This window comes from Salmo salar, chromosome 10, assembly GCF_965601325.2.
Source record: "Salmo salar chromosome 10, fSalSal1, whole genome shotgun sequence".
Lineage (NCBI taxonomy): Eukaryota > Metazoa > Chordata > Actinopteri > Salmoniformes > Salmonidae > Salmo > Salmo salar.
In genome coordinates, this window is record NC_138300.1 from 119,887,084 (window position 1) to 119,903,947 (window position 16,864).

Consider the following 16,864-nt stretch of genomic DNA (forward strand, 5'->3'; position numbering starts at 1 on the left):
AGGATTCTTGATGTTGCTGAAAACAGGCACTACAAAATGTCTTCATGAGGATGTACGAGGATGTTGGACTACCTGGTTGAGATGTGGTGTCCTGTGTCTTCTGTCTATAGTAACATCTCCTCGGTATACAGGGAAGGCCACCTCAGACCTACTGGAGCTGTGGTTGTAGGGGAAGTGGAGGGGTGAGTAACCCCCGTACATAGACAGGGACCCATGGGAGGGTGAGGGGGGGATGGAGTGGTGACCCTGGTGCTCAGACAGGTTGATCATGGTCTTGGGGCTCGGCAGGGTCCCGCAGGGTCTGGGAGTGGACGACATAGGCCTGGTGAGGAGGAGGAAGATGGTTAGACCTGAGTTTAAATACTACTTTAGCTATGCAATGAGCTTACCTGTTGCAATCGACCAATAGAAACGTTTTAAAGTACAAACTCTACCCCAACTGGTACTCCAAGCTGGATAAAGCAAAACCTCAAAATCAAATCCCACAAATGGTAAAAAAAAGATGTACCACTTTCCATACAGTCATACCGTGTGGGTGTATAGGCCTGCCTCTGCTGCCACTCATACAGCTGCCACATAGTGTCATCCCTCATGGAGCGTCTCTTGTCCGCAGAGGATAGCCCCATGGCCTGGTCATACATGGAGGGGGACATGCTGCAGATACTGTCCGGCCGGGCCATGCTGTTCCTGGGTAAGGTACGGTAGCCGGGGTCCCCGTAGTGGGGCATGGCTGGAGGGGCTCGGTGGCTGGGCATGTTCCTGGGCAGGGTCTGGTACGACATGACGCTGAAGGACGGAGAGAAACAAAGGAGGTTTAAATATGTGATCAGCACAACATAGAAAATCAGGAAGTAGAGAATATTGGTTTTGGGCTGTAGGTCAGTTTGAACGAGCATAGAGAATGATGAAAAACGTATCCCTGGAGGGAACATTATGAAGAGTTACAGATGTACATGTTCTTCTCTTCTGCAAAACTCACTATGAACGAGCTTACAGCAAGAGGCACTGATTGGTGGTGGGGGGGGGGGTTCATCTAACAGACTGTCCACATCACAGTCAGACATCAGATAGCAGTGGTGGTGGGGGGGGGGGGGGGGGTTAATCTAACAGACTGTCCACATCACAGTCAGACATCAGATAGCAGTGGTGGTGGGGGGGTTAATCTAACAGACTGTCCACATCACAGTCAGACATCAGATAGCAGTGGTGGTGGGGGGGTTAATCTAACAGACTGTCCACATCACAGTCAGACATCAGATAGCAGTGGTGGTGGGGGGGGGGTTAATCTAACAGACTGTCCACATCACAGTCAGACATCAGTGGTGGTGGGGGGGGGTTAATCTAACAGACTGTCCACATCAGTCAGACATCAGATAGCAGTGGTGGTGGGGGGGTTAATCTAACAGACTGTCCACATCACAGTCAGACATCAGATAGCAGTGGTGGTGGGGGGGTTAATCTAACAGACTGTCCACATCACAGTCAGACATCAGATGACAGTCAAATATTTTCCTGGAGGGTAACACAGTCTGTTATCGACCCATTTTTCCAAGCTGAACTTCAGCTGATATTTTTAGCCTGACCTTGTGATGAGAGAGTTCATTAGATGCTATGACCCATTAGTCTGTTATTAACGTGAATACTTTGTCAGCTGCCAGAACCCTTGTATATGAGTGTAACAGATATGATTAAACACGCCACGCTGTATGAAATGGTTGAATGTGAACCACGTGTATCTCTTTGTGTATGTCTCTCCATCACACACACTCACATGCTTGACAGAAGAGAGAGAAGCAACAGCCCTTTTAGGCAAAAGCTGATTATTCCACCAACAATGTTGTGATTCTGAAGAGCTCCACATACGCAGCAGTATCAGAGTCAGTGCAGATAGAGTCAGACAGAGAGCAGCCTACTAACTTCACTTACAGAATAACAGAATGTAGACGACAACTGAACACAGGAAGTTGAGCATCATGCAAGACGACATTTGTATAATGCGACTACTACGTTGGAGCAGGGAGGACATTTTATGCCCAATAATGATAAACATAGTGTTTTAGCTAGAGAAAACAACAAGGAACAAACAAACAAAAAATATGAGGAATTCAGTCCGGTTTTTCTTCAATTTGGTGCCTAATGAACACAACCCTGATGAGCATTCTGTTAGTCAGTCCGAGTCTCGTTTCTCTGCTCTGCCTTTGTTTATCTCAGCAGCTCTGTGGTTTTACTGCATCCATTAATGTCTTCCCTGGTTCTGTTTGGCTTGGAGGAAGCTATGCTCACTGATTTTGGCGGCACAATACATGCAAAAGCATAGATGAATACACAATGAACTTACGATTGCAGATGGGCACTTTCAACTGCTGCAGGGTCATAGGCTTACAGTACTTACACCAAGTACGTAGCCTGTGTAGACTGTCTACATTGTAGTCTTGTGGCATTAAAAGTAAGCTATATGAGCAAGAGTTGCCGATGGGGTTTGAGCTTTCTCCACTTTAAATTGCAGTGTTTTGGAAAAATAAAAAGTATATTCAGAGATTTATCCAGTCTTCTGCTGTTGAACTGTGCTTAAGGCGCTCGGTACAGCAGCAGGTTAATGATGAGAGAAACAGGACAGGTACGGTAGCAGGTTAATGATGAGAGAGAGAAACAGGACAGGTACGGTAGCAGGTTAATGATGAGAGAGAGAAACAGGACAGGTACGGTAGCAGGTTAATGATGAGAGAGAGAAACAGGACAGGTACGGTAGCAGGTTAATGATGAGAGAGAGAAACAGGACAGGTATGGTAGCAGGTTAATGATGAGAGAAACAGGACAGGTACGGTAGCAGGTTAATGATGAGAGAAACAGGACAGGTACAGTAGCAGGTTAATGATGAGATAAACAGGACAGGTACGGTAGCAGGTTAATGATGAGAGAGAGAAACAGGACAGGTATGGTAGCAGGTTAATGATGAGAGAGAGAAACAGGACAGGTATGGTAGCAGGTTAATGATGAGAGAGAGAAACAGGACAGGTACGGTAGCAGGTTAATAATGAGAGAGAGAAACAGGACAGGTACAGTAGCAGGTTAATAATGAGAGAGAGAAACAGGACAGGTACGGTAGCAGGTTAATGATGAGAGAGAGAAACAGGACAGGTACGGTAGCAGGTTAATGATGAGAGAGAGAAACAGGACAGGTATGGTAGCAGGTTAATGATGAGAGAAACAGGACAGGTACGGTAGCAGGTTAATGATGAGAGAAACAGGACAGGTACGGTAGCAGGTTAATGATGAGAGAAACAGGACAGGTACGGTAGCAGGTTAATGATGAGAGAAACAGGAGAGGTACGGTAGCAGGTTAATGATGAGAGAAACAGGACAGGTACGGTAGCAGGTTAATGATGAGAGAGAGAAACAGGACAGGTATGGTAGCAGGTTAATGATGAGAGAGAGAAACAGGACAGGTACGGTAGCAGGTTAATGATGAGAGAAACAGGACAGGTACAGTAGCAGGTTAATGATGAGAGAGAGAAACAGGACAGGTACGGTAGCAGGTTAATGATGAGAGAGAGAAACAGGACAGGTACGGTAGCAGGTTAATGATGAGAGAGAGAAACAGGACAGGTACGGTAGCAGGTTAATGATGAGAGAGAGAAACAGGACAGGTACGGTAGCAGGTTAATGATGAGAGAAACAGGAGAGGTACGGTAGCAGGTTAATGATGAGAGAAACAGGACAGGTACGGTAGCAGGTTAATGATGAGAGAAACAGGACAGGTATGGTAGCAGGTTAATGATGAGAGAAACAGGACAGGTACGGTAGCAGGTTAATGATGAGAGAGAGAAACAGGACAGGTACAGTAGCAGGTTAATGATGAGAGAGAGAAACAGGACAGGTACGGTAGCAGGTTAATGATGAGAGAGAGAAACAGGACAGGTACGGTAGCAGGTTAATGATGGAGAGAAACAGGACAGGTACGGTAGCAGGTTAATGATGAGAGAGAGAAACAGGACAGGTACGGTAGCAGGTTAATGATGAGAGAGAGAAACAGGACAGGTACAGTAGCAGGTTAATGATGAGAGAGAGAAACAGGACAGGTACGGTAGCAGGTTAATGATGAGAGAGAGAAACAGGACAGGTACGGTAGCAGGTTAATGATGAGAGAGAGAAACAGGACAGGTACGGTAGCAGGTTAATGATGAGAGAGAGAAACAGGACAGGTACGGTAGCAGGTTAATGATGAGAGAAACAGGACAGGTACGGTAGCAGGTTAATGATGAGAGAGAGTAACAGGACAGGTACAGTAGCAGGTTAATGATGAGAGAGAGAAACAGGACAGGTACGGTAGCAGGTTAATGATGAGAGAGAGAAACAGGACAGGTACGGTAGCAGGTTAATGATGAGAGAGAGAAACAGGACAGGTATGGTAGCAGGTTAATGATGAGAGAAACAGGACAGGTACGGTAGCAGGTTAATAATGAGAGAAACAGGACAGGTACGGTAGCAGGTTAATAATGAGAGAGAGAAACAGGACAGGTACGGTAGCAGGTTAATGATGAGAGAAACAGGACAGGTACAGTAGCAGGTTAATGATGAGAGAGAGAAACAGGACAGGTACGGTAGCAGGTTAATAATGAGAGAGAGAAACAGGACAGGTACGGTAGCAGGTTAATGATGAGAGAGAGAAACAGGACAGGTACAGTAGCAGGTTAATGATGAGAGAGAGAAACAGGACAGGTACGGTAGCAGGTTAATAATGAGAGAAACAGGACAGGTACGGTAGCAGGTTAATGATGAGAGAGAGAAACAGGACAGGTACGGTAGCAGGTTAATGATGAGAGAAACAGGACAGGTATGGTAGCAGGTTAATGATGAGAGAAACAGGACAGGTATGGTAGCAGGTTAATGATGAGAGAAACAGGACAGGTATGGTAGCAGGTTAATGATGAGAGAAACAGGACAGGTACGGTAGCAGGTTAATGATGAGAGAAACAGGACAGGTATGGTAGCAGGTTAATGATGAGAGAGAGAAACAGGACAGGTATGGTAGCAGGTTAATGATGAGAGAGAGAAACAGGACAGGTATGGTAGCAGGTTAATGATGAGAGAGAGAAACAGGACAGGTACGGTAGCAGGTTAATGATGAGAGAGAGAAACAGGACAGGTACGGTAGCAGGTTAATAATGAGAGAGAGAAACAGGACAGGTACGGTAGCAGGTTAATGATGAGAGAGAGAAACAGGACAGGTACGGTAGCAGGTTAATGATGAGAGAAACAGGACAGGTACGGTAGCAGGTTAATGATGAGAGAAACAGGACAGGTACGGTAGCAGGTTAATAATGAGAGAGAGAAACAGGACAGGTACGGTAGCAGGTTAATGATGAGAGAGAGAAACAGGACAGGTATGGTAGCAGGTTAATGATGAGAGAGAGAAACAGGACAGGTATGGTAGAAGGTTAATGATGAGAGAAACAGGACAGGTACGGTAGCAGGTTAATAATGAGAGAGAGAAACAGGACAGGTACGGTAGCAGGTTAATGATGAGAGAGAGAAACAGGACAGGTACGGTAGCAGGTTAATGATGAGGAGAAAACAGGACAGGTACGGTAGCAGGTTAATGATGAGAGAGAGAAACAGGGACAGGTACGGTAGCAGGTTAATAATGAGAGAGAGAAACAGGACAGGTACGGTAGCAGGTTAATGATGAGAGAAACAGGACAGGTACAGTAGCAGGTTAATAATGAGAGAGAGAAACAGGACAGGTACGGTAGCTAACTAATGATGACAAAGAGAAACAGGATCCCGGCTGACTGGCTTTCAACACACACACCCCTGCGGACTGTCTATAGACGCTGCGGTGTGATTCATCATTTCTAACAATGGGCCAAGACAAGTTCACTTCCCTCTCTCCCTCTCCTGTCAGAGGATGCAGGCTAACAGAAGAAGAATACATTATTGATCTAATACAATACATCACTGACTCAGATCAGAATAATACAATACATCACTGACTCAGATCAGAATAATACAATACATCACTGACTCAGATCAGAATAATACAATACATCACTGACTCAGATCAGAATAATACAATACATCACTGAATCAGAGCAGACTAATACAATACATCACTGACTAAGATCAGAATAATACAATACATCACTGACTCAGAGCAGACTAATACAATACATCACTGACTCAGAGCAGACTCTAATACAATACATCACTGACTCAGAGCAGACTCTAATACAATACATCACTGACTCAGAGCAGACTAATACAATATATCACTGACTCAGATCAGAATATAATACAATACATCACTGACTCAGAGCAGACTAATACAATAAATCACTGACTCAGAGCAGACTCTAATACAATACATCACTGACTCAGAGCAGACTAATACAATACATCACTGACTCAGAGCAGACTAATACAGCACATCACTGACTCAGAGCAGACTAATACAATACATCACTGACTCAGAGCAGACTAATACAATACATCACTGACTCAGAGAAGACTCTAATACAATACATCACTGACTCAGAGCAGACTAATACAATACATCACTGACTCAGAGCAGACTAATACAATACATCACTGACTCAGATCAGAATATAATACAATACATCACTGACTCAGAGCAGACTAATACAATACATCACTGACTCAGATCAGACTAATACAATACATCACTGGACTCAGATCAGAATATAATACAATACATCACTGACTCAGAGCAGACTAATACAATACATCACTGACTCAGAGCAGACTAATACAACACATCACTGACTCAGAGCAGACTAATACAACACATCACTGACTCAGAGCAGACTAATACAATACATCACTGACTCAGAGCAGACTCTAATACAATACATCACTGACTCAGAGCAGACTAATACAATACATCACTGACTCAGAGCAGACTAATACAATACATCACTGACTCAGAGCAGACTAATACAATACATCACTGACTCAGAGCAGACTCTAATACAATACATCACTGACTCAGAGCAGACTAATACAATACATCACTGACTCAGAGCAGACTCTAATACAATACATCACTGACTCAGAGCAGACTAATACAATACATCACTGACTCAGATCAGAATATAATACAATACATCACTGACTCAGAGCAGACTAATACAATACATCACTGACTCAGAGCAGACTAATACAATACATCACTGACTCAGAGAAGACTAATACAATACATCACTGACTCAGAGCAAACTAATACAATACATCACTGACTCAGAGCAGACTAATACAATACATCACTGACTCAGAGCAGACTTTAGTACAATACATCACTGACTCAGAGCAGACTCTAGTACAATACATCACTGGACTGTGTATGGGATAAGAAAAGTCTCTAATCTTTCTGTCTCTAATATTTTGTTCCATCTAGGGAAAGAGTCAATATTTCACTATCTGGCAAGTCCAAAAACATAAAACCCACACCCCACCCACCCACCCACCCACCCTCACACATCCACACCCACCTGTGTGTGTCATCATCCTGGTTGCGTACTCTCTGTGTGCGGACCCACTGTTCCAGCTGCTGCATGGAGTTGGTCCTGGTCAGGGTCCTGGGTTCAGGCTCCCCGTGGGTGTACTGGGGGGTAGGGGTGGTGATGCTGCCCTGGATAGAGGGGGTTCGATGGGGCTGGGGGTTGCTCATCATCTCTCCTGGGCTCTGGTCTTCAGCACCGTTCACCTAAAGTGAAACGATGACATTTTTTTACTTTCATCAAACGGCAGAATGACAACAGTCTCTTTCTGGAATAACTGGTGTTTACAATAGAAGACTACAGCTCCAATGTACAATTAACAAAGTCGCCACTAGTAATGATACGTATACTGTATATTACCATATGGTATACAGTACCTTCCATTTTGTTGTGTTACAGCTTGAATTTAAAATGTATTACATTTACATTTTGTGTCACTGGTCTACACACAATAGTGGAATTATGTTTATTGACATTTTTACAAATTAATAAAAAATTAAAATCCGAAATGTCTTGAGTCATTAAGTATTCAACCCCTTTGTAATGGCAAGTCTAAATAAGTTCAGGAGTTAAAATGTTCTTAACAAGTCACATAATAAGTTGCATGGACTCACTCTGTGTGCAATATTAGTGTTTAACATGACTCACAAAGAAGGGCACCTATTGGTAGATGGGTAAAAATTATTAATTACACTTGGTGTATCAGTACACCCATTCATTACAAAGATACAAGCGTCCTTCTTAACTCAGTTGCCGGAGAGGAAGGAAACCGCTCAGGGATTTCACCATGAGGCCAACGGTGACTTTAAAACAGGTACATAGTTTAATGGCTGTGATAAGATAAACCTGAGGATGGATCAACAGCGTTGTAGTTACTCCACAATTACTATCCTAATTGACAGTGAAAGGTAGGTAGCCTGTACAGAATAAAAATATTCCAAAACATGCATCCTGTTTGCAGTAAGGCACTAAAGAAAAACTGCAAATAATTTGGCAAAGAAATTAACTTTACGTCCTGAATACAAAGGGTAATGTTTGGGGCAAATCAAATCCAACACATCACTGAGTACCACTCTTCCTATTTTCAAGCATGGTGGTGACTGCATCATGTTATGGGTATGCTTGTCATCGGCAAGGACTAAGGAGTTTTTTGGGGATAAAAAGAAACGGAATAGACCTAAGCACAGGCAAAATCCTAGAGGAAAACCTGGTTCAGTCTGCTATCCAACAGACACTGGGAGATTAAAATCACCTTTCAGCAGGACAATAACCTAAAACACAAGGCCAAATATACACTGGAGTTGCTTACCAATATGACATTGTATGTTCCTGAGTGGCTAGTTAAATTTTTTACTTAAAAATCTATGGCAATACTTGAAAATGGCCGTCTAGCAATGATCAACAACCAACTTGACGGAACTTGAAGAATTTAAATAAGAATAATGTGCAAATATTGTACAATCCAGGTGTGGAAAGCTCTTAGAGGTTTACCCAGAAAAACTGATGGCTGTAATCACTGTCAAAGGTGATTCTAACATGTATTGACTTAGCAGTGTGAATACTTATGTAAATGAGATACTGTATTTCATTTTCAATAAATTAGCAAAAAGTTCTAAAAATATGTTTTCACTTTATCATTATGGGGTATTGTGTGTAGCTGGGTGAGAGAAGAAAAGCAATTTAATCCATTTTGAATTCAAGCTGTAACACAACAAATTGTTGAATTAAATCAAAGGGTGTGAATACTTCCTGAAGGCATTGTACCATAAAGGGAAACAACCGGACAGTCATGATCACTATCCTAGAGTAAATACCAGGGTCAGTCACAGCTTAGCTGTCCATTTAACACTGTTGTTAGGTAGGTCTCATATCTGTTTGTGTTTACCTGTGGGGCTCTGTAGGGCCCGTCTGGTGTGATGTCAGCAGGTACAGCAGAAGCCTGATCTGGTTGTAGTTTGATGCTGTTGATCTTAGTGAGCGGCCGGTCCCTTTCTGCCCCTTCCTTCTGAAACCCATAGCGCTCTGCGTCACGCTGTTTTCTGTCCTCCTCCTCCTCGGCAGTGACGGCGGTTACCGTGGTTATGGCGGCGACAGTGTGATGTTCGCTGTCGGCCTCGGTCCGGTTCCGCTCGTTGTTCTGGATCTCTGGTCGGGTTAGAACCAGTCTGTGGTTCTGGGTAATGTGGTTACTGACATCCTGAGGACCGCACTGTTCCACTTTGAGCGACCTGCTGGAGAGGAGGGAGAGAGGAAAAGGAGGAGGCAAGGGGAGGGAGGAGAAGAGGAGGCAAGGGGAGGGAGGAAGGATGAAAGAAAATAACAGGAGAGCCGAGTCAGCGATACAAGATACAATTAAAAAACAATCAAGACATCAAACCCAGAGAGGGAGGGAGGGAGGGAGACAGACAGACAGACAGACAGACAGACAGACAGACAGACAGACAGACAGACAGACAGAGAGAGAGAGAGAGAGGCAGACAGAGAGAGAGAGAGGCAGACAGAGAGACAGAGAGAGAGACAGAGAGAGAGACAGCAAGAGAGAGAGACAGAGAGAGAGACAGCAAGAGAGAGACAGAGACAGAGAGAGAGAGAGAGAGACAGACAGAGAGAGGCAGACAGAGAGAGAGAGAGACAGAGAGAGAGACAGCAAGAGAGAGACAGAGACAGAGAGAGAGAGAGAGAGACAGACAGAGAGAGAGAGAGGCAGACAGAGAGACAGAGAGAGAGACAGAGAGAGAGAGAGAGAGACAGACAGAGAGACAGAGAAAGTGACAGAGAGAGAGACGGCAAGAGAGAGAGAGAGAGACAGAGAGACTGAGGGCAACACTTCACATAGAGTTCTAATAACTACATCAGACCAGGCTGATATAAGGCACCAGGGAAATTAGTCACAATGTTTTCACAGATACCATGATTAAATCCTTTCATTTTTACAGTCAGAATATACCATATAGAACTTGACCCAGCGGGTATGGACACTGCTGTAATAATAATAATAATAATCATGTAGTATGGGGGCAGCAGCTCTCAAACAAATAATACACTACTTTACAATACCAGTACTTTATCAAGGCTGGATTGAGCTTGCCTTGCTTAATAGACCAAGAAAATAGTCACAAAAGTGCAAACCACACCCATCTGGCACACCAGTCGGTCTGTCTCTGACACTCAGTCCTACTTTCTACTAGTATAGCTGCAGGGAAAGTGATCCTGGTAGGGGCTAGTTGGGATACAATAGATCCTGAAGCTGCCAGCCTAGTGCTGAGACAAGGGAAACCAGAGAAGTCCAATCAACTATTGGCTCTGACTATCTGACTCCAGTCCAGACTGACAATCCCTGAAGGTACCGCTCAGACCTGCTGGCAACCCCTCACTGATCTCTCTGGTGTCACACACACACACACACACACACACACACACACACACACACACACACACACACACACACACACACACACACACACACACACACACACACACACACACACACACACACACACACACACACACACACACACACACACACACACACCATATCTGTTCAACAGGTAGGTGCCGTAATGGATATCATTGGTCCTTGGCCTTGAATGGGCTCAAGGTCAAATCAACTAAGACAACCCATCGAGTTCGAGAGATAGTGAGATAGAGAGAGACCGAGACAAAGAGAGAGAGAGTGAGATAGAGAGAGACCGAGACAAAGAGAGAGAGAGTGAGATAGAGAGAGACCGAGACAAAGAGAGAGAGAGTGAGATAGAGAGAGACCGAGACAAAGAGAGAGAGAGTGAGATAGAGAGAAGGAAAGAGACCAATCTGACAGCCTTCCCAGTTTCCACCCACAGGCCGTTACCGTTAAATGGCAGTAGTCACACATAATGTCTTTCACAGCCCTCTGTCTGTCTGACTGTCTGTCTCTGCTCCAAGTCTATAAAAGTCATATGGGCCCTATGAAAACCGTGTCTGCATAACCTCATCAGGCATGTTTTTGCTGCATTCCACACCACTGACTGGCTGATCAGGAGTATTAATAGCTGTGGGCCTCCATGAGAATGTTGCTTTGCTTTCTTCTGGGGGTTGGAAGACTGTATCCAACTACCCATCAGGTTTTAATAAAGAAAGACAAGGGAAAGGGTATGAAATAGGATGAGTATTTGCATTTAAATGAAATTAGTATTTAAATGAGATGAGTATTTGTATTTAAATGAGATGAGTATTTGTATTTAAATGAGTATGAGTATTTGCTATTTAAATGGGATGAGTATTTCTATTTAAATGGGATGAGTATGTGTATGTAAATTAGATGAGTGTGGGTGTATGTAAATGAGATGAGTATCTGTATGTAAATTATATTAGTATTTGTATGTAAATGAGATGAGTATTTGTATGTAAATGGGATGAGTAGTTGTATGTAAATTAGATGAGTATTTCTATGTAAATGAGCTGATGTCACATCCTGACCTGTAAAAGGGGTTATTTGTTATTGTAGTTTGGTCAGGGTGTGGCAGGGGGTGTTTTTCTGTGTGTTTTGGGGTTATGTTCTATGTTCTTCTATTTCTATGTTTATTCTAGGGTATCTATTTCTATGTTGAATTTGCTTGGAGGCAGCTGAATCTCGTTGCCTCTGATTAGAGACCATATTTAAGTAGGGTTTTTTTTCATTGTGTTTGTGGGTGGTTATTTTCTGTTTAGTTCATGTTAACCTGACAGAACTGCTGGCTGTCGTTTTCTTGTTTTGTTTATAGTGTTTCAGTATAATAAATACAAATATGAGCACTAAACACGCGGCGCCTTGGTCTACTCCCTTCAACAGCCATTACAGCTGAGTATTTCTATTTAAATGGACTGAGTATTTGTATGTAAATGGGATGAGTATTTGTATGTAAATTAGATGAGTATTTCGATGTAAATGGTATGAGTATTTTTATTTAAATGAGATTAGTTTTTCTATTGAATTTGGATGAGTATTTGTATGTAAATGCGATGACTATTTGTATGTAAATGAGCTGAGTATTCGTATGTAAATGAGATTAGTATTTGTATGTAAATGCAATTAGTATTTGTATTTAAATTAGATGAGTATTTCTTTCTCTTGTAGTAAACAAGAAAAAGACCAGAGAGCCTTTTGGCAGCAGCGTTGTTCCAGCTAACCCCAACCCCTAACCCCTAACCCTAACCCCTAACCCCTACCCCCAACCCCTACCCCTAACCCCTAACCCCCCCTAACCCCTACCCCACCCACCCCCTACCCCTACCCCAACCCCTAACCCCAACCCCTAACCCTAACCCCTAACCCCAACCCCCAACCCAACCCCTAACCCCTAACCCCAACCCCTAACCCCAAACCCTAACCCCTAACCCCTAACCCCAACCCCTAACCCCAACCCCTAACCCCTAACCCCTAACCCCAACCCCTAACCCCTAACCCCAACCCCCAACCCCCAACCCTAACCCTAACCCTAACCCCAACCCCTAACCCTAACCCCTAACCCTAACCCTAACCCTGTTCATCTAGCTAACCAGATGAATTAAAAAACAACTGTTTAGTCCTCCTCTCTGTTCGTCATGTAGACAAACACACACGCGCCCACAAACACACGAACGCGCACACACGCTGCTCACCCGTGTAGCGAAGACAGGTTGCCCCCCCCCCACATGACGCATCTATCTCACGCACGCACGCACATGTTCACACACACAGTACAGCATGTACTGTAGCTAATGTATCCTTCATGCTACACCTGCATCGTGCACCCAGGACACACAACAACACACAGAGAGTTATCCTCCCCATACTAAAGGCTTTGACAACTGGCAGGTTATGTAACAGTGTTTCTGTAGTCGTCTAGAGGACTGGAATATGCTGAGGTGGATGAGACTCTTTCCTAAACAACATGAGGAGCGCCGTTAACAGAGCTCACACAACGAGAAAAGACAAGTAAAACGATTGAACAGAACCGCTCCTTCAAATTTCTATCAAGGAGGTTACCATCGTTCAAACCCTCGCATTAAATCTAATTCATTTATTCCTCCCACTTCAGGAGCTAAATTGCCTTTAAGACAATATGAGCATCACAGGTCACATGAATGGGAAATAGTGTCTCTGTTTTTGATACTACAGACATCTTGACTGAATGGAAAAACAAAGCGTCTGTTTGATTGATTGATTGATTGATTGATTAATTGATTGAATACAAACCTCCTGATAGGCTCAGAGTGCACCAGGGCAGCATCTGTCATCACCTTCATCCATGACTCCATGTCTTTGGCTGCGTCTGTGCAGAAGTAGTACGTCCGCATGTTGGGATGTGTTGCCTGCCAGATCAGAGTGGAAGAGAAGAGAGGGTAACCTGGAAGAGGAAGAGAGAGAACACAGCCGGTTAGTTGACTCAACTGGGATGTGGTCTCTTATACCCTGACCTCATCGAGTTTCGAAAGCCAACATTGTAATCAGATCAGTCCGTTTGGACTAGGGTGGCAATTCCCTCTCCTTTCAAACTTTCTTTACAATAGCACACTCACTATAAAGGAAGGTTGTGACATACAGTACCAGTCAAAAGTTTGGACACACCTACTCGTTCAAGGCATTTTCTTTATTTTTTTTACTGTTTTCTACATTGTAGAATAATAGTGAAGACATCAAAACTATGAAATAACACATATGGAATCATGTAGTAACCAAAAAAAGTGTTAAACAAATCAAAATATTATTTATATTTGAGATTCTTCAAAGTAGCCACCCTTTGTCTTGACAGCGTTGCACACTCTTCGCATTCTCTCAACCAGCTTCATGAGGTAGTCACCTGGAATGCCTTGTTTTTATTTTTATTTGATTTTACCTTTATTTCACTAGGCAAGTCAGTTAACCTCTTACATCTAGACGTTCCGCTAGCGGAACACCTGCTCCAATATCCAATGATAGGCGTGGCGCGAATTACGAATTCCTCAAAAATACAAAAACTTCAATTTTTCAAACATATTACTATTTCACAGCATTTTAAAGACAAGAATCTCCTTTATCTAACCACACTGTCCGATTTCAAAAAGGCTTTACAGCGAAAGCAAAACATTAGATTATGTCAGCAGAGTACCAAGCCAGAAATAATCAGACACCCATTTTTCAAGCTAGCATATAATGTCACAAAAACCCAGAAGACAGCTAAATGCAGCACTAACCTTTGATGATCTTCATCAGATGACACACCTAGGACATTATGTTATACAATACATGCATGTTTTGTTCAATCAAGTTCATATTTATATCAAAAAACAGCTTTTTACATTAGCATGTGACGTTCAGAACTAGCATACCCCCCGCAAACTTCCGGGGAATTTGCTAACAATTTACTAAATTACTCACGATAAACGTTCACAAAAAGCATAACAATTCTTTTAAGAATTATAGATACAGAACTCCTCTATGCACTCGATATGTCCGATTTTAAAATAGCTTTTTGGTGAAAGCACATTTTGCAATATTCTAAGTACATAGCCCAGCCATCACGGGCTAGCTATTTAGACACCCGGCAAGTTTAGCCTTCACCAATATCAGATTTACTATTATAAAAGTCCGATTACCTTTTGTTGTCTTCGTCAGAATGCACTCCCAGGACTGCTACTTCAATAACAAATGTTGGTTTGGTCCAAAATAATCCATCGTTATATCCGAATAGCGGCGTTTTGTTCGTGCGTCCCAGACACTATCCGAAATGGTAAATCAGGGTCGTGCGCATGGCACAATTCGTGACAAAAAAATTCTAAATATTCCATTACCGTACTTCAAAGCATGTCAACCGCTGTTTAAAATCAATTTTTATGCAATTTATCTCGTAAAAAAGCGATAATATTCCGACCGGGAATCTCCTTTTCGGCAAACAGAGGAAAAATCACAAAGACGGGGGCGGCCAGGGCACGCACCTAAGCCCACTGTCCCTTGATCGGCCACTTGAGAAAGGCGATAATGTGTTTTAGCCTGGGGCTGGGATGACGACATTCAGGTTTTTCCCGGGCTCTGAGCGCCCGTGGAAGACGTAGGAAGTGTCACGTTAGAGCAGAGATCCTTTGTAAAAGATAGAGATGGAAAAGAAGTTCAAGAAATGGTCACAGGCCACTTCCTGTAAAGGAATCTCTCAGGTTTTGACCTGCCATTTGAGTTCTGTTATAATCACAGACACCATTCAAACAGTTTTAGAAACTTTGGAGTGTTTTCTATCCAAAGCCAATAATTATATTCATATTCTAGTTACTGGGCAGGAGTAGTAACCAGATTAAATCGGGTACGTTTTTTATCCAGCCGTGAAAATACTGCCCCCTAGCCATAACAGGTTAAGAACAAATTCTTATTTACAATGATGGCCTACAAAGTTAATTTGTGGAATTTCTTTCCTTCTTAATGTGTTTGAGCCAATCAGTTGTGTTGTGACAAAGTAGGGGTGGTTTACAGAATATAGCCCTATTTGGTAAAATACCAAGTCCATATTATGGCAAGAACAGCTCAAATAAGCAAAGAGAAACAACAGTCCATCATCATTTTAAGACATGAAGGTCAGTCAATACAGAACATTTGAAAAACTTTTAAAGATTTTTCAAGCACAATCGCAAAAAAACATCAAGCGCTATGATGAAAATGGGGACAGCTACAGGAAAGAAAGACCCATAGTTACCTCTGATGCAGGGGATAAGTTCATTAGAGTTAAACGCACCTACAATTGCAGCCCAAGTAAATGCTTCACCGAGTTCAAGTGACATCAACTGTTCAGAGGAGACTGCGTGAATCAGGCCTTATTGGCCAAAATGTTGCAAAGAAACCACTACTAAAGGACCCCAATAAAAAGAAGAGACTTGCTTGGGCCAAGAAACACGAGCAATGGACATTAGACAGGTGGAAATCTGTCCTTTGAGATTTTTGGTTCCAACCGCCGTATCTTAGTGAAATGCAGAGTAGGTGAATGGATGATCTCCGTTCCCACCATGAAGCATGGAGGAGGTGTGATGGTGTGGGTGTGCTTTGCTGGTGACACGGTCAGTGATTTACTTAGAATTCAAGGCACACATAACCAGCATGGCTACCACAGCATTCTGCAGGGATACACCATCCCATCTGGTTTGTGCATAGTGGGACTATCATTTGTTTTTCAACAGGACAATGACCCAACACACCTCCAGGCTGTGTAAGGGCTATTTGATCAAGAAGGAGAGTGATGGAGTGCTGCATCAAATGACCTGGCCTCCACAATCACCTAACCTCAACCCAATTGAGATTGTTTGGGATGAGTTGGACCGCAGAGTGAAGGAAAAGCTGTTGGAAAAGCATTCCAGGTAAAGCTGGTTGAGAGAATGCCAAGAGTGTGCAA

General features: G+C 43.1%; 1 protein-coding gene across 11 annotated transcripts in view; it reads right to left on the minus strand.

Moving 5' to 3' along the window:
- Window positions 1-16,864, minus strand: part of LOC106561741 (pleckstrin homology domain-containing family A member 5) — a 260,488-nt gene that overhangs the window by 74,008 nt on the left and 169,616 nt on the right. For 10 of the 11 annotated variants that reach the window (XM_082957439.1, XM_082957433.1, XM_045688525.2 and 7 more), the window contains 5 exons: window positions 13,711-13,826; window positions 9,403-9,748; window positions 7,509-7,723; window positions 529-786; window positions 73-322 (listed from right to left, as the gene is read on the minus strand). In XM_082957439.1, the coding sequence (XP_082813565.1) occupies window positions 73-322; window positions 529-786; window positions 7,509-7,723; window positions 9,403-9,748; window positions 13,711-13,826 (1,185 nt within the window). The remainder of the gene's footprint in view (window positions 1-72; window positions 323-528; window positions 787-7,508; window positions 7,724-9,402; window positions 9,749-13,710; window positions 13,827-16,864) is intronic. The other variant, XM_082957431.1, reaches the window with a different exon arrangement.